The 25066-nt window shown below is 42.1% G+C and overlaps 1 protein-coding gene across 1 annotated transcript; it reads right to left on the minus strand.

The window, feature by feature from the left end:
• Window positions 1-332: 332 nt before the first annotated feature.
• On the minus strand, window positions 333-22302 carry sec24b (SEC24 homolog B, COPII coat complex component). The gene is given in 25 exon segments (XM_069169439.1): window positions 333-1625; window positions 3166-3269; window positions 3960-4052; window positions 4445-4549; window positions 4921-5058; window positions 6034-6209; window positions 6615-6725; window positions 7395-7568; window positions 7681-7839; window positions 8618-8741; window positions 9409-9615; window positions 9881-9936; window positions 10166-10284; window positions 10420-10532; window positions 10731-10840; window positions 10998-11124; window positions 12763-12865; window positions 13015-13199; window positions 13725-13772; window positions 13774-13892; window positions 14433-14516; window positions 17960-18094; window positions 19270-19404; window positions 20809-21531; window positions 22125-22302. Coding segments are annotated over 25 exon segments (3645 nt in total). The 5' UTR covers window positions 22207-22302; the 3' UTR covers window positions 333-1510.
• Between the last annotated feature and the right edge of the window lie 2764 nt (window positions 22303-25066).

The raw sequence follows: 25066 nt of genomic DNA on the forward strand, positions 1-25066 counted from the left end.
GCGTCGGAACAGTTTTACATTCGCGAACAAAGTCCGTAAACGACGGCCGCTGCTGCTTTGAAGTGACTAATACAAACTACTGGAATCGCTTCGTGTTGTTTTCGGCCTCCCGCCCGGCTGGCTGGCAACCGAAAGCCCGACTACAGAGGAAATATTTGAGATTTGTTTTCCCCGTGAGAACAGCAGCAGTGAGAACATGTGGGATCCAGATACGTTGGGAGAACAAGTCGTGTTTGTGTGTTTACTGCAGTCGATTACCTTCAGAGCATTTTTTCGCAGCTCCTTCCTAAACAGAAAACAAACTTAACTCTCACACCGGAGGGGGGAGGGGGGGGGGGGGGGGTCGTCTGAAGGTTGGAACGAGGCTGAAAACAACCGGACGATGAGTTTGATCATTTCCTTTTCTGATGCTGCTGTACGTTTAGACAAACCATTTTTGTTGTTTTATGAGATTTTTCTGCTATAAAAGTCACCAAAAAATTGGGGTGTAAAAGGCCCGGGGGGGGGGGGTTTAGACCTAACAGGAAGTGAGGTAGCCTCACCATAACGATAACATCACATATTAATCAACATCACATCAGCAAGTTGTATTTTTTTGTGTTTTTGATTTTATTTAATAAGCTGGTTCATAAATTATCGCACATAAAAGATTCTTTTCAGTAGTTACAAAGTGGAGAGCAACTTCAGTTTAGCGCCTGGAAAAATAAAAACGATGAGAAGATTTGCCGACGGGAGGGGGAGGAGGGGGGGGGGGGTCTGATTCTCGACAAATATCGGGAGTTGACACGGCGGAGCAGAGAAGACGGAGGTTTTTCCAACCCCCCCCCCGCCCAAAAAAAACCAAAAAACAAAAAGACGTTGAGTCGCGTTTCCCCGGTTACGGACGAGCGGCGTCTTCAAAGCACATGCCGATTTCTTGTTTTTCCTTTTCTCCAGTGTATTCAAAAATATAAGTCTTCAAATTAAACCGAAGGGAATAAATTATGATGTAAAAAAAAATAAAAAATAAAATAATAATAATAATAATGAACAGCACTAGCTACATGTTAGGCTCACGAAAACAAAACCGAACTAAAACGTGTTGAGGTGGCGTCTTCTTGGCTCGACTTTCTTTCCCCCTTCGAGCGATGGATTCGAGTGGTTAAGAGGCGGCGATCAAGCCGCCGTTCCTTCATTCATTCACTTATTTATTTATGTAAAATCTTTATTCTTTTCTACAACTACTTCCCTCCTCCCCCTCGGTCCGATCACGACTGAACCGTCGAGCTCCGATTTTGTTTTTTTTGTTTTTGTTTTGTTTTTTTTTAAAGAAGGGGAGGGAACCCACCTCGCTGGAACCGGTCCGACGGCAGCGACGGGCTAACCCGCTAGTTTCTCACTCTACGAGGCCAAAGTCCTTTTTTTTTTGTTGTTGTTTTTTTTCCTCTCTCGCTCTGGTTTTCAGGATTCTTAAGCGGCCCGAGGTTTTCTTTCTCTTTCTCTTTCTGTCTCTCTCTGCGTGATGGGGAGCCTACTTGGACATTTGCTGTTGAACGTGCTGCAGGAACTCGTGGTAGGACGACGCCGACTCGGACCGGTCCTCCACCAGGTGCTGGAACAACGTGGCGTTCGCCGAAGGATCGTCTCTGCAGGAGAAACAAACAAACAAACAAACAAATAAAACAACAACAAAGAAGAGAGTTAAAGAGGTTTTTTTTAAAAAACCTTCCTGTATTTTCTGTCTTTGTGCCACTTCGACTGGAAGCTCATTGGAGTGAATGATTACAGCTGGAAAAACCTGTTTGGGGGTCGAATGGAGACCCGACCGCTGCTTTGTTTTGTTTTTTAGCTCCTCTTTTAAATTACAGCAACTTTAACATGTCAAATCTAACACGAGAGAGAGGATACGGAAACAATGCGTTCATACCGCCGCTGTCAATCAGTGACCTCACTGCTTGATTGGCTGTTTACGTTGGAAATAGTTTGGTGTCAACCTCGGGTCGGGTTTCTTTAACATGAAACCGTCCACACCCTGTTTAGTGTTCAGAGCCGGCGAGAGCAGCTTTTTTTTTTTGTGTTTTTCTTTCTTTCTTTCTTTCTCCCGGAGAGACGTCACATGAGAACACGTTTCCCCTTCAGGACGGATGTAAACTCTGAACCAGAGGCTTCACAGGTGAAACAGATAATTACTGTTTTCCACTTCAAAAACGGGTTTTTCTTTCTACGGTTGAACTTTTAAACTTTATTGTGCAAAAAAAAAAAAAAAAAAAAAAAAAGTTTGTTGACACTTGAAGGCTGTTGTTTTTTTTTTTTTTACATTTATATGCTAAAAATGCAAAGTTTCTCTGGTCATTAAAAAAAAAACAATCGGATTTAAAGGGGCGGGGCTACAAGCTTGATTCGGAAAATCACAAACGATGTTGGTCCAGTTTTCAACTTGCGCAAAACGATGATGCGGGAAAACTTGAAGCGTCCAAACACTAAGAAATGAAACTCATCGCGTGTCCAAAGGTTAAAACTTTACGAATGAAATATATTTGAATATTCGTAGATTCTTGACATCTTCAATGAGGGAGAAGCCGTGGATGTTATTTTTAAGGATTTTTATGAGGTAATTTAAAGTTTTTTAGGCGGGAAAGGTGTCTCAGACAAAATAGTTTTGTCCACCGCAGTTTATGATCAGATGGAAACTTGTGTTCTTTCATCGGTTGACCTGTAAAAAAAAAAAAAACGTTTTTTCCCCCTCTAGCGCCACCATCAGTTCAAAACTTAAACTCTGCTTTAAGACCAAAACATCCGCAAAAACTAAAGTTCGTCTCATCAGTGTTTCGTGCTCGTTTAGATTACGATATTAAAACTTTACTGATTCCACACCGATATCACGGCATCAAGAGGAGTCTAATAAATATATCTAGTGCTCTAAAAAAAAAAACTTTTTGAAATCTTCTCAGGCTCTTAATTGTACTTCAATGAGATGAACTCCTTATTTTTTTATTTTTCCCAGGAAGTACCGCATGACGATAAATGAAGTGAAACTCGCCGAGGTCACAGAAAAACTGCGCTCTTATACGTTCCCCGTCCGACTTTGTGGCACAACAACATCCGAATGCGAGACGATGACGCCCACGTTCGAAAACAACACGAGCTAAAAGTCCGACGCGAATCCAGATGTGCGGCGGCGCTCACTTGACGACGTGTACGGAGGAGCAGAACGCCCGGTTGTCCTGCAGCCAGTCGAGGAGCGCTCGCAGCCTCTCGGACAGCCGAGTCTGCAGCTCAGGAATGTGACTCTGGGATTCGTGGAAAGAGAAAGAGAAAGAGAAAGAGAAAGAGAGAGAGAGAGAGAAACCAAAACATCACACATGCTGTTTTCACTGTCGTGTTTTCAGAACAATGCAGATTCATCGCGGCTGCACGCTGCGGCTGCCAGAAAAAAAAAAACCAACAAAAAAAAACATGCCTGTGGGAGTTTTTTTTGGGACTGAGAGGGTTTTCTAGGTAACTCTGGGACGCGGCGACCTCGTCGCTAGAAAAAAATAAAAAATAAACAGCACAAACGAGCGCTGACACTCGCTGTTTTTGCTCTGGGTGTTGCCGTGACGCCCACGGCGTGCGGTAACGACAGAACGTTCTAGGTGGCTGCACAAACGCTTCAACCAGCAAATCTGTTTTTGCTGCATCAGATGTTTGTTTTGTTTTGTTTTTTCAGAGAGAATAATAGAAATACAGAGTTCCTTCCTTCATTGTGCAGAACAACTGCAAGTCATTTTTCAGGGAAACGTGTGCAAGGTTGCGTTGCATCATTCACCCAGCAGCTGGGCGGTAACGTGGACTGTCAGTACAGATATCCATTTCCCCTAAATCACACTTATTCTCTGTATTTTTCCTGATATGATGGATGTGGACTGAATATGAATGTGCTTTTTTTTTTCTTCTAAAGACGAACAATCGCCTCGTGTTCGTTTGTTTGTTGTGCTCACCATGTTGGGGGGGATCGACGCGTAGTCGGGGCAACCCAGAACGTCCCGGATGAACATGCCGTTGCAGCTTTTACCGATCCACAGATAAAACACCTGGAAAGGTGAGCGGAGAGCACAACGATCGTTGAAGTTAACAGCTCAGTAAAAAAAAAAAAAAAATTGCTGAGTCATGACTAAGCTTCAGCAGCATCACAGCATAAAACATCAAATATCTTCCATTTCTGACAGATACTTTGCAAAGATATCGAGCATCTTCTCAGAAAACTGCAATTATTCAGTTTTTTTTGTGTGTTTTATTTGTCGGGGTGGAAAAATGCCAATTAAATGAAATCATATCTTCCAAACACTTAAAAGGTGAACCAATACCGGAGTTATCACTTGTTGTTCTTTTGGACCAAAACAACTTGTCTTTAATTTACTTGAAAGGAGCGGCAGAAGAAGTAAGAATATAAAATCATATTTTGAGGAGCATCCTGAAATCTTACGGTGCCGCAGTCCATGAGGTACGCTCCGTCCCTGCTCAGCGTCTCGGCGGACAGGTGGAGCAGAGGAGGCTGAGGAACCACCGTGTTGTTCAGATGCAGCGCCCCCTGCAGGTCACACGGGACCGGTCAGATTAACAAACTAACATTTGAATGAATAAATATTTCATCATTTATTAAATAAATGACAAATACGTATTAAATTCCGCCAGCGTGGAGTGCAGCTCGGGTTGTGAATTGTTCTTCAGTTTGGGGATCAAACTGGTTTTGAGTTGAAATCTGAATCACTCAAGCAAATTAAATTAATCAAAAAGCCTTTAATCACTCACTGCCATTCAGTCACAGTTAAAACTCACGCCAACACGTCAGGGCAGGTTTTAATCACTCTCTGGAGCGCCTCAGATTTCTTCTCAAGGTATTAAATTCTGTGTAGTTGTTCACTTGTAAGTGTGTCATAATGTGTTTGTTCAGCGTCCTACCTGGTCGGACATGTTGTCCAGCCTGTACAGGTCCGGATGAACCATCCGCATCAGCTGCTGCAGCGGCTGCGTCTTGAACTCACACATGGCGAAGACGCGCTCGTCCAGCCGCGTGCTGGTGCCGGTCCGCAGAGCTTTCTGTGAACGAAAGGCAAATCTTTTGTTTCTACCATTTATTCATTTATTTTCTTTTACCTTTATTTTACCAGGAAGTCCCAATGAGATAAAAAAAAAAAAAAAAAAAAAAAAATATGGGGAAATGAAGTTTTTTTTCGAGATCTGTCACAGAACAGGGTTCATTATAAAGCAAACTCATAACAGAACTGAAATGGAGAATGTGTAGAGAGTGTAGAGGACTTTAACTTTAAGTCTTTTGCTGCTTTAGTCTAAAAAAAAAAAAAAAAAAAAAAAAAAAAAAAATCACTGTGCACACTTTAAAAAAAAACATGTTAATAAACTGAACATAAAGTTTCAGAAACATTTCAACCTTTTAAATCAGCAGGAATAATCTGCCACAGATGATGTCATTTACTAAGTACTTCTTTATTCTGTGTTCTTTGCCGCATTAACACTCATGAATGGTCGAGGGTGTAAACGGCTGCAGACGTTTGACTCAGAGAAATCAAATTAAAAAAAAAAATAGGTGTGTGGGTGTTTGAATGCGATCACACCCTGCGTGTATGAATGCACACGTCCTGGGTGGATGAATACAGTCATTCAGAGTCTGTGACTGTGAACTCTGGATTTAACAGTGGGTAAGTGTGTGTGTGTGTGTGTGTGTGTGTGTGTGTGTGTGTGTGTGTGTGTGTGTGTGTGTGTGTGTGTGTGTGTGGAAGACATTTCGTAGTTCAGGTAAAGGTTGTTTTCAAGGTGTGTAAAATGTTCTAGACTCTCAAACTGCATCGAAAAAAAAAAAATCCCTAAGGAAGCCTGTTAAAAGTGATTTATTACGTGTTTGTACACAAACTCACACCTTTGCAGATATTCAGACTGTTTCATTGTGTTTGGTTTTTTTTCTTTTGGGAGTTTTAAGCGTGTGTGTGTGTGTGTGTGTGTGTGTGTGTGTGTGTGTGTGTGTGTGTGTGTGTGTGTGTGTCTTTTTCTGCGCCGCACCTGTTTGAGCAGAGCGAGGATGTAGAGCGGGAAGAGGCGCATGGCGGCCGGGACGACGAGCCCGGACTGCTGCAGGTTCGACACGTTGCTCTTGTAGGCGCTCGCCAAGTCCACCACCGCGTTCACCAGGGCGTCCCGGGCATCCGACAGGCTGGAGGTTACCGACCGGTCGATGGCTGGAAGATGCAGACATGAATTAAAGAGGATTTTTGCTTCCTTCCGTTCCTCTGAACAGAAATTTGAGGTTGAGTTGATTATAATAAAATAGTAAAAACAGTAAAAGACAAGTTTGCAAAAATAGTCAACAGGAAGTCTAAGTTGTGTACGATTTGTGTAAAAACAAGCGAAACACTGAAGGAGTGTTTTCATAAAATAAAAGCTTATTTTATTTCAGTGCCCAGAATCATATTTCAAATATAATTGTTTATTAGGGATGTCAGACCAAGTTTTTATTGGCACAATCCGATAAATTCAATCCAATACTTGAAATAACTATGACACATTGAAAAAAAACAAACAAGCGCTGCTACTAAATTGTGATTCACTTTGTTTTACAAGCTACAAAATAGTTAAGGACTCACCCATGTTGGCTAACAGACAGGTGATGGCTTGGACGTCAGCTCCGGCGTACACGTCGCTCAGCTGGTTGACCACCGGTAGACACATCGTGTGGACCCGGATACGCCGCTTCCCTACAAGGGAGAGACGCGTGAACAGTAATTAAAAAAAGAACATTTCTTCTCACTATGCTTTCGTATTTCGGCAATAATATGCTTGATGATGTGACAAAATATAATAATAAACTTTATACGTTTAGCAGCTTATAATTCAAGCAATGCTATTGCTGTGCTGCACGCACACACAACAACAGATATTAAAGATCATAAAAAAACGTGTTAAAATGTCATTTAAAAATGAAATAAAATGCAAAACAACAGATCAAATTAAACACAAACACATCAAATAAAATAAAAGAGTTAAAATATGGAATAAATATTCGATCATTTATAATAAGCGTTATAGACTTATATGGATGTCATAAAGTTTACCTTCGAATATTCTGTAAAAAATGTACACGTTACTGTGGTTTGTTGGACATCTGATCACAATTGAAATCATTGCTCCTCTAACGAACTAACGCCGACATCCTGCTGCTGCTGTGTGCAAGTTGTGCACGAAACATAAGACACACCGCTGCGCCGCAAAACACATCACATCGACAAGACCGAATACTGCCCCATTATCACAAAAAAAAAAATCATACCAATATTATTGTGAACGTTAAAATACAGAATCGTCATCCACAAAGGACTGATGAGGATCTTTTTTTTTTCTTTTCTTTTGTGTGTGTGTGTGTCTACCTTTACTCGACGTGTAGAGCAGAGCGGCCTGGAAACAGGCCAGAGACGAGTCGGCCAGGGAGTCATCGATGGACATCTGAACGGCGAAGGCAGAGTCGGGGTTCACGTTGGCCAGAGACAGCAGGTCGGTGGAGCGCACGAAGAAGTTACCGTGGAACGTGTGGATGGATAAACCTGAGGGGCGAGCAAGTGGAGGAGGCGGAGTCAAAGTAAGAGAAGCTCCAAAAGAGCACACAACGCATTAAATATCTCAACATGTGGCGGGAGCGACGGCCGATCCGGTCACCTTTAGTGCATCGTATTCTCATGACCGCCTCGAAGCCGATCTTTCTGCTGAGGTAGCGCTCCAGATCCCTCTGGAACTTCTCCAGCTGGGTCGGGTTGTGGATGTAATGGAAGGAGGGGTAGTAGAAGATGCTGCCCGCCGAATACTTGGACATGCACGCTGATGAAGAGCCGGAGGAAGAGGAGCGGGACGGTCATTTATTTACAACTCAATCAAATTATTAAAGAGTATTAAACGCTGTCGTCTTTAAAGTGTGTTAATGTTGGGACGACTGAACGTATGAGATCAAAGAAAAAACATACTAACCATCAAACACTGCAACGTACATGAATTAAAATATATATAATCTGAACAGGGATATAAGAGGAAATAAGAGTTGATTAGCTAAACGGCTAGATATTAACATCAGAGGCTGGTAGAGATCAAAACAGAGCTCAAAGGAGTCAAACAAGATACAGATGACGAATTTAAAATCTGTGTAGAAAAAGACTATTAAGGTTTCTTAAGTCTCCAGAATTGATGTAGTTTATGATTCAGATCAGATTCAGGTGGAGGAGAGACAAAATCTGTTTTTAAACAGCTGTGAGCTGTTGGTGAACATTTTCTAGAGGCAAACAGGTGTAAAAATAAGTCCTGAAAATAGACCCGAGTCTTGATCAAATCTTTCAGGACTAAATGTTACGCTGGCACAACAACGATCAGGAACCAGAAGATGAAGAATCTGAGTATAGTTGTGGAGCAAAGACCTCCGATTTGCCCATAAAAATCTTTTTTCTGGTTTGCATTTTAGGATCTAAAGTAATCAATCTGTGCACAGGTGGAAGCTACAAACGTTACACGGCCACCTATTCAAACCCCACAGCGATCGTTTCTTCCTCGTTTTTGACGTAGCTCGTCATGAAAGAGTCCGTGAGGTGGAAATGTCGGTGTATCTCACCCAGCGAGGCGAGGTCGGCGTACTGGGAGCTGAGCAGGAAAAGATCCACTCCGATCTGCTGCCCCGAGCAGTCCAGAGCCAGCTTCTTATAGAAGTCTGTGGCGGGGCCGAGGTGCTGAACTCCCTGGAAAACATACAGAGTTATTACTGCCAGATCCATATGATGGTCACAATATTGAAGAAATTACTGGGTTGTTTTTTTTTTGGGGGGGGGGTGATTAAAGTATGATATGAACAGACTGCAAATTGTTTGGCTGACAAGAGTGCAACGTTTTTTGTTTTTGTTCAGCCTCTAAATCTTCCTCAAAAAGCATATAAAACCAGCAGAAAGTGACATTCTCTGAGCACGAAGCACATCTGTTCTTCATTGGGATGAATTTGTGACTTCTGGAAATCCCTTTTTCTGTGACTTCATGACCGTTTATTTCAAAGAGGAAAATGAGATGATGAACGTCGATAAAAATCTCCAGGAACGGGAAGACACACAAAAAAAAAAAGGGAAACTTCAGTTGAAACGGTTGTAGAGATACGGTTGTGATGTTGCAGCTGGTAATAAAAGAGGTCCGTAGTGGGAATATAAATATGACACTACCGAGGACAGAAAGGAATAAATCCACATAGTCATAGGTCTGTGGTCTTATTTCATTTGTCACGCTTTTTTTTTTTGGGGAGGGGGGGGGGGGTTATGCTTAATAAATCACTCTTACAGCAGAAGTCCATTTTCTATTTTAGTAAAATGGTAAAAGACAAAATGTACAAAAAACAAAGAGATTAACAGAAACATCCTCAACCTTGGGGCTCGAGCGCTGATTGGGGTCCTCTCTGGACTGCAGCTTGCCGGCGCCGAGCGTCGGCAGCTGAGTCTGGAACACGGTGACGCGCCCGCCGGTGGGAGACATCAGCTTGAAGGCGGCCTGTAAGGTGGGACCGAGGGCGCTGTGGGTCTCCCTGGTCTGGCTGAACATGGCCGGCAGCGACGTCAGCAGGTCCTTCACCAGCTGGGAGGGAGGGAGGGAGTAATGACGGGAAACAAACAAACAAAAACCATCAAGGACTTGTTGTTACCAGACATTTTGGATGAACTCTTTTTTTTTTTCATATTTGCTTCCTTTTTACCGAGTTAAATCTACTCTGAACGGTAACCAAGCATTTTAATCGCACGTCGTACGAAACGAGTAAAGAACGAGACAGAAAGAGAGGCAGAGGAGACGAGGGGCGTGAAGATGAAGAAGAGGAGAGAGGACACAGAAAAGAGAAGTCTACCTCGGCGCTCTCCTTTAGATTCACTATCAGACTGTCGTGGGATGGTATGAAGACATCTGCAAAAAAAGAAAAAAAAAGAAAGAGACATTATAACAAAACAAAAACATAATACTAACACAGTTTATTAATCCATAAATAAAACCGCATAGAAAGTGCATTCAGTTTTCTAAGGGAAATCTAAATAACGTCTCAAGACATTTTATATTTCTGAAAGTTTTAAATGTGAATTGAAGGTCTTATCAGATCAATACGTCTTCCACCAATTTGCTGACGGAGCGAACTTACCGTCGATGTCCGACACCACCAGCATCTGCGGCTGGGACAGTCCCTCCTGGAGGTTGTAAAAGTGGATGGTGCTGTCGAAGGTGACGAAGCCCACCCTGGTGCGCGTATCCCCCGGCAACCTGAACAAGCAACAAAACAAAAAAAAAAACGCAATCCCGTCAGCAACCGAAGAGCTGGGATTGTGTTCGCAAACCATCTGCTCTCCCTCACGGAGCAGCTACTTTTAAAGGCTTTTACGATAATCGACGTCTTACTTCTCCAGGTTGTCGAGAAGAGATTCACAGAAGTACTTCAGGTATCCTCCTTCCACGGCGTTGTGAGACACGTCGAGCACAAACAGGTAGGCCGCCGGCTGAGGAGGTCGCAACTGAAGGACCCGAGCACGAGACGTGATGAAGAGGATAAAAATCAGCTGACTGAATGTCAGAATTATTTACATTAATTGGCAACTCTCATGCATGCAGCCTCTTCAAATTTAAGGTTAATAGGGTGATTTTTTTTTTTCCTACAATGCAAGCTTGCCCTCTGGTGGACAAACAACCACACTGCACGTGGACATTTTTACCATGTAGTCGGAGGAGGCGATGAACTCCACGGTGGCGTTTTGGACCTCTGGCCTCTTGTGTGGTTCACCGTACGACCTCGTGACTGGATTATACATGAACTCATCTGGTACTGAAACAAGGCAGGAGAAAAAAAATGAAATAAGGTTTGACATCTTGCAAGACTACGTGGAACAAAAAGATGATGGAAGAATTCAAGTAATTACAAACACAAAACAGCAACCAACACTCAAAAAGGGCACAAAAAGAGCATCTGACTGGACTCTTACCGTCGTTGACCCGGTAGCAGAGGTTGCACTTCCACCGGCGCTGGTCCAGGAAAGTGACGAACGGGTTGATGTAGGTGCGACAGGAGCGGCAGCGCACGATGGTGTTGGATGTGATCACCGGTAACTGCTGCAGGGAGGAGGAGGGGAAAAGAAAGGTTCGAAAATGATAGAGTAAAGAAAACTAAAAAATACAAAATGCATCTTGTGAGCATAACATTTTACATTTCAAGTCTCTTTTCAACTTTTCATCCCGTGACTTTTTTTTTTGTGTGGAAACATTCCTCTACTTGTGACTCAGCAGACGACTGAAGAGGGCTTTGTTTTCTCTTTCCCGGAGGATTGAAGGAATCTTTGCCTTCCTTTGTCCTCTTTTGTATAACTGAGAACTTCTGCAGAGTCACCTGAGACATGTTTTGACTTTTTTCCCCCCACGTCTTCCACCAATCAGTCACGACGGCACCGACTCGTTCGTCCCCGGGATATTCTGTCTCCGTTATTGTACAGTTCTACCAAATAAAAAAATGTTCCTCCTGGTTTGTTTTTGTTAGTCATAAGTCCCATTTACTGAGGATAATCTGACATGTGATACCAGGCTGATCCAAGAAAAATAAAAAAATGTTCAGACTTTTAGGAAGCACCCAGAAAGTACTACACTCACCGCTCGAACCACGGAGGAGAACGAACGTCTCGTTTCACACTACAAAACAGAAATGATCACAACTGCAGGAGCTGTGTGGTGTGAAAGCTGCGTTAACAGTTATCTCGTATGAAAGCAGTGCAGCCCGACAGCTGCTGAAGAGTCTGAACACGTGATTGCGCAGCTGTTTTACTACATTAATATGAATCTATGTGTTTCTCTATGTCTTTTTTTTTTTCCCGTCCCCTTGCAACGCACCGGAGCATTTCATCATTTTTTTCCGAGCCATTGAGCTGCATTCAAAGTATTGGTGTTCACTTCCTGCTCTGCCATCCACGAGGTATCAGTGCATCCCTGCTGTCCGTCAGGTCGTCCCTACCGACACCGCGTCACCTGACACTTCTATAAATACGCGTATTTATCTTTCACCTCATCGTCCTCCTGCTGCCGTAACAACAGCTGCCAACTGTCCACAAAAGACCTGTAACTGCCTCAGTGGTGTTAAGACCGGGACATTTTAAATAATATCGTTTCCTTTCTCTCGGGGTTCAGTTTGGGAAATGGCGTCAAAATCACCAATTTCTTTTCATAAAGACGAATTATATCGCAAAGCTGTCTGCTGTAAAATACTCTCAAGATCTGTAAACTGGTTCCTCTTTTGCAGAAAAAAAAAAAAGCAACCCCTGTTCTTCACTGCATATTTTGAATTTTAAATAATAAATCAAAGTGCAACAAGGTTAAAAAAAAAAAAATTTAAAAAAAAAATTAAAAAAAAGACTAAGGATGAAGAAACTTCTTTGACAGCAAATCTACAATGCACATGATTTATGTAACTAGTATTTAGTGTCCTGAGTTTTTATAACAAACTATAGTGTAAGAAATGTTTTTTAGAAGTGATAAATACAAAGATTTCTTAACAAAACCGTTCATTTTAAGGGCAAAGTAACGGTCAAAGTTAAAGATTCTTCATTTAGTCACAAAGTAGTAACGGCTTCGGTTTAGTCCAAAAAAAAAAAAAAAATAAAGAAATCTGAATATTTGCAGCTAATTTATCTCCAAGACGGCAACATCCATCTTAGAAAAAACTAAGTTCTGTGTCTGCGTGTTTTACTGAGGTGAGTTTCGTACCTGTAGATCTCTGAAAGGGTGGAGGAGGAGGCCCAGAGGGAGTCGGGCCTTGTTGAGTAAAGCCTGCGTCTGGGGGATGCTGCTCAGGGTGCACCTGAACGTCCTGACGGGAAGAACACGAGGACGGAGAGACGATGAGACGACACGCGAAGGCTTTTACGTCCCGTCTATAACTGTACGTTTCTATATTTGTATACGTTCATTTCCTAATTTAAAGTTCATAAGATTCTGCGTTATAACCGCTTGACTTACTGTGGGCTGCAGTTGACCTTCTTCAGGTCGGGGCTGAGGTTGGGTTCGGGGGCCTCCAGAGGTCTGGGGGGCAGCAGGTTCCTCTCGTGCAGCAGGTTGATCGGCATCAGGGCCTCCACCTCCAGCTCCGGCACCCCGCTGAGACCCCCGAGGGCCGCGGACAGCTGGGAGAGGTTGGGGAACGGCTGAAGGAGAAGGGAGGGGTCGGAAAAAGAAAAGTGAGTTCGAGGAGAGGAGAGAAAAACGTCTGGATGAGGACGGAAGATTTAAACAGCAGCTCAAATTCACTATTAAAACAAAACAGTTAAGACTTGTTTTTGTTTTTTTACGTTTGTGTATCAGCTTTATAAAAATTTTTTTTTTAAAAAAATCACTGAAACAAATAAAAAACACACCAACAAACTCCAGGAAAACAAAAACACCTGGTGTGTAAGAGTGAGATTTTACACATGGAAAGTATAAATCTATTAGAGTCGACCAAATCAGTTATCTGCTGATTATTCTGTCGATTAATCAGTATGTCTACAAAATACGAGAAAGTAGAAAAACATGCAAAAGATATTATAAATATTCTCGAAGTTTGGTCTCGTCAACTTAAAAAAATAATTAAAAATTCATTTTCTATCAGTAGCAGTGATTAAATGTTGAATCCAGGTTGGTTTTTCACAATAAAATCCATCACTAGAATTTAAAAACATGACGCTCCTCACCTGGGAGTACTGCTGGTAGCTCGCCTGGCCGTACGGGTCGTGGGAGGGGGGAGGCGTCGGCGAGGGCGGGCGGCCCCTGCCGATAGGCCGGCTGCATGCTGGGGGGGTAACCGTAGCTACCGTAGGGCGGAGGCTGGTTGGTCATATCGTTGGAAGGTGGCATGGAATCTGGGCACAACACATTGTTCAGCATTAGAGAGTCATGTGATGGAGGTTAAGACTCGGGGGAAAAGGTTTTCACAGGTTTTAATATGATTATGAAAGATGAAAAGATCACAGTGCGTTCCGGCAATTTACAATTTCACATCACCCTATCAATGCATAAAATATATATTTGATACTTGCTGATCATGTCTATAATTAAAAGTAGCAAAATGCACTTATTTTTTTATTCTTAAAACTGCTTCGAATGTTTCTTTTTAAAGTAGAAATCAGTCGGTGATGTTTTTTAAAGTTTTGATTTTCCAGCTTTTATTTCCGTCATGCCGGTTTCAGACTGCACAATATCTTTCATTGCAGTCTGAACTGGACATTCATGTTTTTTTGTTTTTTTTGTGAAAGCTGCATGACTATTTTATAAAGTCTACGATGCATTTTTTTTTCTTCTTCTTCTTTTTTAACTGTTACCACAAAGAACATTATAACAGTTTATTAAGGTGTTATAGTGCAGATTTAGTTGGTGTTTTTTGTCAGTGATGAAGATTATACCTGGATAGCTGCCTCCTTCGAGGGAATCATAGCTGTTGGGCACCGGAGAAGCACTGCCGGTGGTGGAAGAGGACGTGTCACCGCCTGAGAGAAAAAAAAAAAAGGAAATAAAAAACAAACAGGATTCAAATATCTGAAGTTAAAAGCTGAAGATTGCTTGAGAGGCAAAGAGATGACCAATGGGAAGAGAAGAAGAAAGAGGACAAAAACAGTTCAAGAAATGTAGAACAGTAAAATAAGAGAATAAAAGAGAATGAAGGACAGCAGCTGTAGATGAAGTTAATAAGGAAGGAAGGAGGGTTAAGGTAAAAAACAACAACAACAACATGAAAGAGAACCAAAAGTAGCTCTTTTTGTTTGGCCGTGAAAAGTGTGCCGTGCCGGGACTCCCTCGGGCCTCAGAGGGAGCAGGGGAGGAGGCGGAGCCATGAATGCTGCAAAGAAAACCAAGAAAAGGACGAGCGAACGCACATACTTTGCTTTGTGGGGGAGATTCAGGGCCCCGAGGACAGGAAATATGGAGGATGGAAATATGAGAAAAGCAAAGACGATGTGACAGGAAGTCATTATAATCATCTCGAACTCTTACCTGTGGAGGTTTAAGATCACGGCTCCTCCGTTCTTCAGTCTCTAATTTACTTTCATTCAAGTTTTTTCTGAATAATTTGTCGACTTTAGAAGGAAACTTAACGGTTTTATTTACAACATATAGTGGAGGAAATATTCAAGATTCAGCAGAGTTAACGAATAGAAGAATCATCCTCAGAAGGTATTTCAAGTCCCCCCATGGTTAATATTTGACTCCATTTATACATAATTTGCTCAAGGTCAAGGTACAGCTGGTTTTTAACCGTTTCATGAACGGGAAGGCAGCTCGGTCTAGTGAGACGGACATGAGGCCTAGTTTGTTGTAAAAAACCTCAGTCTTCCTGGTCATGTTCAGTTTAAATAAGGTAACTGGATTTGCACGAGTTTCTTGAAGACAACAAACAACACCTTGGATCAAGTGGTACTTGTTTTTGTTTTTTTTAAATTAGTATTAGTATTAAATTAGTTTTATCAAATATTCAACGAGTCCTATGATACATTGATATATTTAATGTAACAGCAGTTCAGCTGCAACCTTTTGTTGCATGTTTTGCCGACTAGTTCACTTTTTCTTTGCCTCAGTATCAAATGAAATGAAAGTAACAAATGTCCAAAAATAAATCTCAACAAGACACAAAAACAAGCCATAAGTCTTGGAAATGAAATGCTTTTTGGGTTGGTTTTTTTGTGTCCTTGCATGTCAAATAATGAATAGGCTTTCCAAAAGGATTACATGGGCAGAATATTTAAATGAACCCATTAATCCAAGTGGGCCATAAAAAAAAACAACTAAAAAACAACCTAAAAAAAGATCAACAACAAGCCAAGTGAGGCGTGACAGGCGGAGAGCTCATTGGTCAGAACGGGATCCAATTATCTCCGACTAAATCGGACCAGCAGACTCCTGGATTATGAGCTCGGGAAGAGGAGGACACCAGGACAGCTAAGCCTTCCTCCTCCTCCTCTTCCTCCTCCAAGATTCTCCTGACACCTCCATAAATTCACTTTGTTTTCCCTCGAAGCTGAAGCCCTCCTCAGATTACTGATAATTAAAGCTGACAGGTTCCTCCTTTCTGATTTATGTACAGTAAGTGTGACAATGGGGACGGGTGGATGGGGGGGGGGGGAGTGGAGTCCGCATGTACGTGATGCAACATGTATTTGAGTAAACAACTCAGCCTCGCCATGACAACCGAGTACATCTTATGGCGTTCGGTTTTGTTTTTTTGCCACCGGTGGTAATGCTGGCTCAGCAGAAGACACAACAAGACACAGCGAAGGGAAAAGGAAACGAGCGCAGGTCGACTCCAGTGAGTCGATTGAACTGCAGATAAGACTTTTAATCAATTAGCTGATGAGGAAGATTAACCCGCAACTAATTCACCGGCTGGTGTTTATTTTAAAGTGACTATTTGTGGACGGTAAAATGAAATATGTTTTGGGTTTGGGATTTTGTTTTGGATTTAATAGATTGTGAGGATAATTTTTAATATTTTTAAGACCAAAAGATCATTTAATTAATTACTAATAAAATAATCATTTTAATTATTACTTTACGGATTGGTACGGCTTCTAGAAAATCAACAACTAATATTACCGGGGGGGGGGGGGGAGGTGGAGACATCACGAGGGATGAAGCTAAAACCTGCTTCTCGTGTTATTATCAGATGTGCTAATGACCGCTTGCAGCGCTGACGATGCTCCCTCACGGGAGAGTCAGCGAACACGCCTGTCGGCGGGGGAACGGCTATATTTAAACACACGTTAACCTCTGGCTGATGACACGGCTCCTCCGGGATCGTCATCGAGCAGAGCACCTAAGCGCTGCGTGGGGACCGTTAAAAGTCCTCAAGATATCTTAAATGTTAAAAGAAACGTAAAAGAAGTTGTTCTAATTCACACAGAATTCATAGACTCATTTTAGTTGCTTGATTTGAAGTCTATTCGTATTATTTAAATTGGACTTTCATTTTAAAACAGCGCAAGATCGGCATATTAGTGTTACATATTGACATTAAAATAGTGGCATATCAAAGTTGTTGTTTTTTATAAATTTTTTGGCAAATTTTCCGTAAATATTATTTAATTTTTTTTACTCATTCAGGCGGAGTTTATTTCTACTTTTTAATCAAAATGATTAATCACTAAATCCAGTGGTGGGACAAATCTGCCCCAATCTGGTTTACTTTTTAGAATTTGCATCAGAAATTGTCCATACTTTCCTCACAAATCTGTGTAACCTTGTATATTCAAAGTTCATGTAAATCTGACCTTGAAGCATGTAAAGGCCAATAATTTGCCTGACAAACACAAATCGGTAGCGGTTGAAAACATACGGCCTGCTGCTGCTTCTCAAACGTGTTTTTCCTCGTCAACCAATAATGAATAACCTGCTAGAAGCCTCACTTATTGATGGACAAAGTTGCATCTGCATTAAAATACAATCCTGACATGAAAGAAATGAAATAACACAAATAAACTCAACAGAAGCCTTAAAAAAACAAAACTCTGATCTACTTACCGGTCACCTTTTCTGAGAGAAGGAAAAATATTTTATGCACACAGACTTTACAACATTAACAGTGAATGAGTGTGAGAGGGGGTGGGGGTGAGGGGTGGGGGGTATGCCACACAACGGGTGAACTTTGCGAGGACGGCCGGACGAAAGAAATCTGATTAGCCTATTAGAAAAGGAGACGACACAGATGATGAGTGGGTGGGACTGATTCGGAGAGGGTGTTTTTGCAGATGGAGCAGCAGCAGTGACAGATGGAGGGGATGTGGGGGGGGGAGGAAGGAGTCTGAAGAAATGCAGAAAGTAACGTGGGCATGGCACAGTTTATGGAGAACTACGTTGTGTTCATGGGGGGAGATGAGAGACGGTGGCAACAAAAAACAAAACAAAAGGGATTAGGGAGGTAAAAAGCTATAAAGCAGACCTGCTTCCTCATCCTCATCCTCCTCCTCCTCATCATCATCATCAGAGCTGGATGACGAGGGGGCCGCGGGGGGGCCCGAGGTGGCGGCAGAGGCAGAGCTAGCTCCACTATTAGCAACATATCCGTACTGCATGCCTGTTGGAAGGGGGAGGGGGGAGGGGAGGGGAGGGGTACATAAGAAGAACTTGAGTGACTGTCAGGAAACGGGTGGAGGGTTGTGGGTGGGTGGAGGAGGGGGGTCGCAGCAATCAGGAAGAAGATACCGTGTGTGTGTGTGTGTGTGTGTGTTTAATTTATCAAAAGAGACGATGAGCCGCCGGTTTCCGTCGACACATTTGAGGTCACGCGGAGAAAAGTGCTCGTTGATCTTTGTTTTCGTTGCTCGTAAACACCTCCAGCAAAACAGAAATAGACCGAGAACATTTTCTGAGAGCGAAAGTCACAACAAGGCATGTTGCTAAGGCAGGTTTTAACATTAACGTAGTATTTTGTAAAAATCATCATTGCTGACATCATATTAAAATTTGTTTTGTCGTCTTCTCCTGATGTTGTGCAACATGTTTTCGGTTCGCCTCAGACCAACATTACCGAGAAGTGAAACTGATTTGGACACATTTTACTGCAGAAATTTAATGACACAAAACTGAAGAAATGTCTCATTTCTGGACGCAAACTGTTTTGGTTGTTGTTTGTTTGTTTGTTTTTTTCAACCCAAATAACTTTTAAATGCAAATGCTGCTGGTGAAAGAGTCCGATTGACCTGACCTGCCAGTAAAAGGTAACAGTGGTCAAAATCCGCAGGTCGCAATTAATGTGTGTGTGTGTGTGTGTGTGTGTGTGTGTGTGTGTGTGTGTGTGTGTGTGTGTGTGTGTGTGTGTGTGTGTGTGTGTGTGTGTTTGCAACAGATAACATGTGCTACATTTCCAGTGCAGCTGTGGGCATGTGACACACACACACACACACACAGTATGTAGGACTGGACTCACTGAACAAGTTGCACCAGAAAAGACAGAAAACAGAGACTTAATGTTTAACCATCATAATACTTTAAAACACAAAGTTAAAAAAAAAAGAAAGAGTCTTCAAAACAAGTTTGGACCCTTTTTGAACCAAAATTCAAGACACAAATAAAATGACACCGTCTCAAACTAATGCATGTTTCACTTCACCAGGAAAATGTGTTCTTGTTGACTTTTCAACTACAAAAAAACAAAGTGTTTTGGGTCTCGGCTCCGATCAATATGAACCCGTCTGTCGGGTTTAAGAGGGATTTTTCCCTCCTGGTTTCTGTGGGAATTGTTGAAACTACCTTGGTGGTGGCGGCCCGGCGAGGAATGGACTGAAGTGGAAGGTGTTCTGGAGGGCGGTCGGTCTCCGTCGGCGCCGCCGCTGTAGGAGTCGTAGCTCAGAGGAGCCGGGTGGCTCTGGTCGTAGTGTTGGTGGGCTGCAGGGGGTAAAAAAATAAAAAATAAAGAACCGAAAATATAAAATCCTGTTAAATACAGGAGAGTTTTTTTTTTTTTTTTTTTACTTTTAAGATGGAGGTTTGCGTTTATACAACACCGTCCTCAAGCAGAAGACCTGAGCGCTACGTGGGACTGTTAAAGTCCTCCAGATATCTTAAACGCTAAAAGAAAAGAAGTTGTTCTAATTCACACAGAATTCACACTCATTTTAGTTGCTTGATTTTAAGTGTATTATTTAAATTTAACTTTAATGTAATTTTAAAACAGCGCAAGATCTGCATATTAAGTGTTACATATTGACATTAAAATAACGGAATATCAAAGTGGGTTTTTTATGCAATTTTTTTGCACATTTTCCGTAAATGTTATTTTTTTTTTTTTTTGCTTATTCAGGGAGAGTTTATTTCTAAAAAAAAAAATATTAATCACTAAATCCAGCGGTGGGACAAATCTAGCCCTTCCACACAAATGGAAAATTTAAGTTTTCTTTTTGTAGAATTTGCATCAGAACTTTTCCATAATTTCCTCACAAATCTACTGTCTCTAGGTTTCATGCAAAATCTGACCTTGAAGCATGTAAAGGACAATAATTTGCATAACAAAACAAATAGGTGGCGGTTGAACACACACGGCCTGCTGCTCCTCAAACATGTTTTTTTTTGTTATAACATTAGCAGCAGCATTTTTTTTTTTTTTCTGCTAAAAAGCCGCACTTATTGATGGACAAAGTTGCATCTGGGGACAAAATATTCAGGACACCCCTTTAGTAATAATCCGGTACAGTTCAACAACAACGCAAATTACAGTCTCCGACGAGGACCGTTTAAATAAGTCGTAGAATGAATAACAACTGAACATTTTAATCCTCGTGGAGGGAGGATTTATTTCTGGGCTGTTTTATTGTACTTTCTGCTTCACCTGTCAGTGGTTTTAATGTCATGGCTTATCTGTTTATTAATCTAACTTCTGTGTTGAGGTCTGATGCTCTGGGGGAAAAAAAAAAAGAGCTGAATTTAGAGCACGGACTGGAAAACAGTAAAACAAAGTCACTGTTAAATGTCCGAGCTCGGCAGATTTCTTTTCTCGGAAATACAACTGATGTCACAATTTATTTTCTTTTTAAAACAAAAATGTGTGAATTTATTTAAATTTTAAATTAAATAAAAGTGCAACTATCAGCAACAGTACAGGTAGAAATCAGTAAAGGACGTGGAAAAAAAAAAAAAGTATTTTACAACGGCACACTGGCAGTTTTGTACTGGCAATAAAACAAACTTTTTAAATCTGATATGTTTATGTGTGTGTATGCAGCTGATGGTTTCTCACACACACACACACACACACACACACACACACACACACACACACACACACACACACACCTGTGCTTCCTTGACCGTTGACCGTCGGCGCCATCTGACCGGGAGGAGCCGCGCCGTACCCGGGCTGCACTGCCACCGCCGAGGAGGAGGTGGAGGAGGAGGAAGGTGGAGGCGCGGCGCTGTACTGATGCAGAGGCGCGCCCCTCTGGGTGGCCATGACTCCGGGCGTCGGGGTGCTCTGGGAGGAGCTGAGGGTGCCATACTGGCTGCTTCCCGGCGCAGACGGGTACGAAACAATCGGGTAGAGGGGAGCTCCGGGTCCGCTCGGTGGCGCGGGAACCAAACTGGGCTGCTGGTGCTGCTGCTGTTGTTGTTGTTGTTGTTGTTGTTGTTGAGCGGGCTGCGCAGGGGAAGCGTGGTACGACTGCTGTCCGTAGTAGGACCCCGGGGTGGCGTAGGGTGGATGCTGCTGCAACGGCTGTTGGTTGTACCGGGCAGTCGATGGTGGAGGTGCTGAAGAGGGGAGGTACGGCTGAGATGGAGGAGCACTGTATGGCAAGGGTGCTACATGGTGCTGAGGAGGGTGGTGCTGCTGAGGAGGGTGGTGGTGCTGAGGAGGGTGGTGGTGGTGGTGCTGCTGGTTGTTCTGGTAGTAGTTTGGACTGCGGGCGGTGTTCGTGACGGGGGCTTTGTGGCCGGGGATGGTGGGGTAGCTCTGTTGTTGAGGTGGGGCTCCATAGTAGCCGCTGGGTGGGTACATGGATGGGTAGGTCTGCACCGGACCTGGAAGGAGGTGGAGGAAGAGGTGGAGGAGGTGGTGGAGGAGGTGGAGGAAGAGGAGGAGGAGGAAAGACTTAGTGACAATAATTTCTCCTTCCACTGCCGCCTTTTTAAAGTCGTTTTAAATGAAGCCTGTGGATCTAAAAGCTGAGAGATAATCCAGTGACCAGTTATCAGAGAGCTCCATCAGCTGTTAGCATCCACAACTCATCAATAACAAGCACAACTCGTTCAGTGCGCGTTAAATTAAAGTGTTTTGTTTATCTAGTGCTTCCAGAATAAATAAATAAATAAATAAAAAATAAATAAAAAAAGACATTTATGAAACAATGATGCGCAAATCTGTTACACAGCTAACACTTAGCTTAGCATAGAAAGCTAGCGTGTTAGCCGCTAACTCCACCGGGTTTTACAACGCTTCTGGACGTTAGCATGCGTTAGCATGCGTTAGCAGCCGGCTAGCTGAACCCTCCGAGTTCATCACGTCGTTCAAATACAGATGTTCAACGTGACTTTGATTGATTGACAGCAGGACGAGACGACGGGACTGACGCGAGAGTGACAAGCAGCCGCGCTCCCTCCGGCCTTCGCCTTACCGTTCTGGTAGCGGGGCGCAGCTCCTCCGTTCGGCGTCGCGCTCCGGCTGCAGCTCCGGTCGGTGGGACCGGGCGCGGACATCGCTCGGTCCTCCCGGTTCCCGGTTTTTACGCCCGCAGATGCACCGGTCGGTAAATACACATGAGCTTCTTCTTCTTCTCCCTCCTTCCTTCCTTCCTTCCTTCCCTCCACCCACCTCCCTCCACCTGCAAAAAAAAAAGGGGGGGGGGCGATGAAAGGTGGCTGCTGCTGGTCGGCGGAGACCCGGGCAGCCTTGGCCGAGAGCTGAAGGCTCCGGTCGGGATGTTCGAGGAGCTGAGAGCGGCGCTGCTCCACCGGCCTGCGGTCCGAGAGCTCCCCCTGGTGGACGGTCTGCGCAAGGGCGCGATAATAGATGGACGGATGGATGAAACTTGTTTAATCCCACAGCAGCATAGAAACACAGTTCACAAATACGTATACAATAAAATGAGATAGAGCATTTTTTTTTTTTTTTTTTTAAAAGTCAGACCAATGAATAAATACACACACTATATACACACAAAAAAAAAAATACAGTTTGGGATGAAAGGAAGTGTATATTGTTCTACAATTATCTGTGTCATTATATTGTTATATGCATAATCCATTTATATTACAAATAATCTTTATTTCTACAATGCAGTGCCAATTCAAGCGGTTATTCGGTCTACGACGCCGACTCCGAGCTGGAAACGACCTCATGAAGACACGGGTTTGAGCCCAGCCAAGGAAACACACATGGTTCATGGTTTACCCGCTGAGGTAACACATGAGGTTCATGGTTTACCCGCCGAGGTAACACACGAGGTTCATGGTTTACTGAGGGCGAGTCCCCTTACTAAGCCACGTGGTTCACGGAGGGCGAGACCTCCGAAGGTGAATCCCTCTAAGGGTAAGCCACGCAAGTTTGTACGTGCAGTCATACTAATACAAAACAACAAACAAAATAAAAGTCCAAAAGTGACTTTTTTTTTCCGGACATGGTATAGTATGACACAGTGGTGTTAGAGGAGATATCTCACAGTGAGAAGTAACTTCAGAAAAAGTAAGTTCAGAAAAAGGTCATACTCCAAAAAGTCATGAAAAGTCATCCAAAATATTCAAAGAAAAGTCATACTTGTACATACATGCATGTCGTCCAAAAAGTGACCCAAAATTCATTTTTGTATATAGTATATAGTATATTGTATATAGTATAGAGTATATTGTATATTGTATATATTATATTGTATATAGTATAGAGTATACAGTATATAGTATATTGTATATAGTATATAGTGTATTGTATATTGTATATAGTATATATTATATAATATATTGTATATAGTATAGAGTATATAGTATATTGTATCTAGTATATAGTATAGAGTATATAGTGTATTGTATATTGTATATAGTATATAGTATATTGTATATAGTATATAGTATAGAGTATATAGTATATTGTATCTAGTATATAGTATAGAGTATAGAGTATAGAGTATATAGTGTATTGTATATTGTATATAGTATATAGTATATTGTATATAGTATATAGTATAGAGTATATAGTATATTGTATCTAGTATAGAGTATAGAGTATAGAGTATATAGTGTATTGTATATTGTATATAGTATATTGTATATAGTATATAGTATAGAGTATATAGTATATTGTATCTAGTATAGAGTATATAGTATAGAGTATAGAGTATATAGTATATTGTATATAGAATATAGTATATAGTGTAGCCAGGGCAATGCAGCTAAGTTTGATGTTTCGCCGTGACACAGGAAGTTGATGTTTAAGGTCAAACGATGCTCCAAAACTCATGAAACTTGCATCAGCCACCAACTTTCATGAGTTTTTGAAGATGTTAAAGTCGCCAAAAAAAAAAAAAAATATGCCGACCCTCGCGTGCTGCACGTCGGGGAGCCGGCGGCCCCGACCCGCTGGATCCCCGACGTGAAGCTGCGAGGGCCCGCATATCACTGCCTGCAGTTTTAATTTACATCTATTATCTGAATATATTTCTGCGGGAGAATCATAGAGCTAGATAAGAAAAATAAAAAATCCATCAGTCGACTTCAAACTGTGCAGAACCCAGCTGCCAGACTTTTAACTAAAACCAAGAAAAAGGGAACCACATCACGCCCGTTTTATCCTCCTCGCATCGGCTCCCTGTATGTTTTAGAATTGGTTTTAAGATTTTACTGTTGACTTTTAAGACACTTCATAGCCTCTCTCTAAATTTAGCTGACCTGATGGAACGAGCTGCCCGAGGAAATAAAGGTCTGCAGGGTCAATGAGATCTTTTAAATCTCTTCTAAAACATACTTTTATTGGAGAGCCTTTGCTGATTTTAGTGAAGAACTCTTATTTCTTTTATACCCTGTTTTAATTTGTTTTTTTTATGGTTGTTTTATACGATCATTGTGTTGTTGGATGTTGTGTTGTTGAGGCTTGTTAGAATTCAGGCGCTTTGTAACTGCAGTTTAGAAAAGTGCAATACAAATAAAGTTTCTTCTTATTCTTCTTCTTATTCTTATCTTAATCCTTCATCCTGAGACCTCCTGAACTGAATACTTAGCTGTTACACCTCTGGGCTGTTTTCTGTGAGCTTTCATACCGACACACATTTATTTTTAAATATACAAAAAGGGAGGTTCTGCAACAAATGAGCCCAACTGAGGCACACATGCATCGCTGCTTGTGGTTTGTTTGGAGCAACACCTGCAACACCTCAGGAAACCCGCTTTGACTAGAAGTTGGCACGGTTTGGAAAGCACACAGTAAAAGTAGTGCACGATACATGTTCTGCAAATTTGTAGCTATGGAAAAAAAACAAAAAAAAACAACTATAAATGACTTATTATAATGAAATATCTGTGAATCTGTTTGTGAAATGAACAACATGAATCACAACTCAGAGCGCTGATG

The sequence above is a fragment of the Embiotoca jacksoni genome, unplaced genomic scaffold (assembly GCF_022577435.1).
Source record: "Embiotoca jacksoni isolate LCO1_2020_lvr unplaced genomic scaffold, fEmbJac1.0.p SCAF_45, whole genome shotgun sequence".
NCBI classification, from domain to species: Eukaryota; Metazoa; Chordata; class Actinopteri; family Embiotocidae; genus Embiotoca; species Embiotoca jacksoni.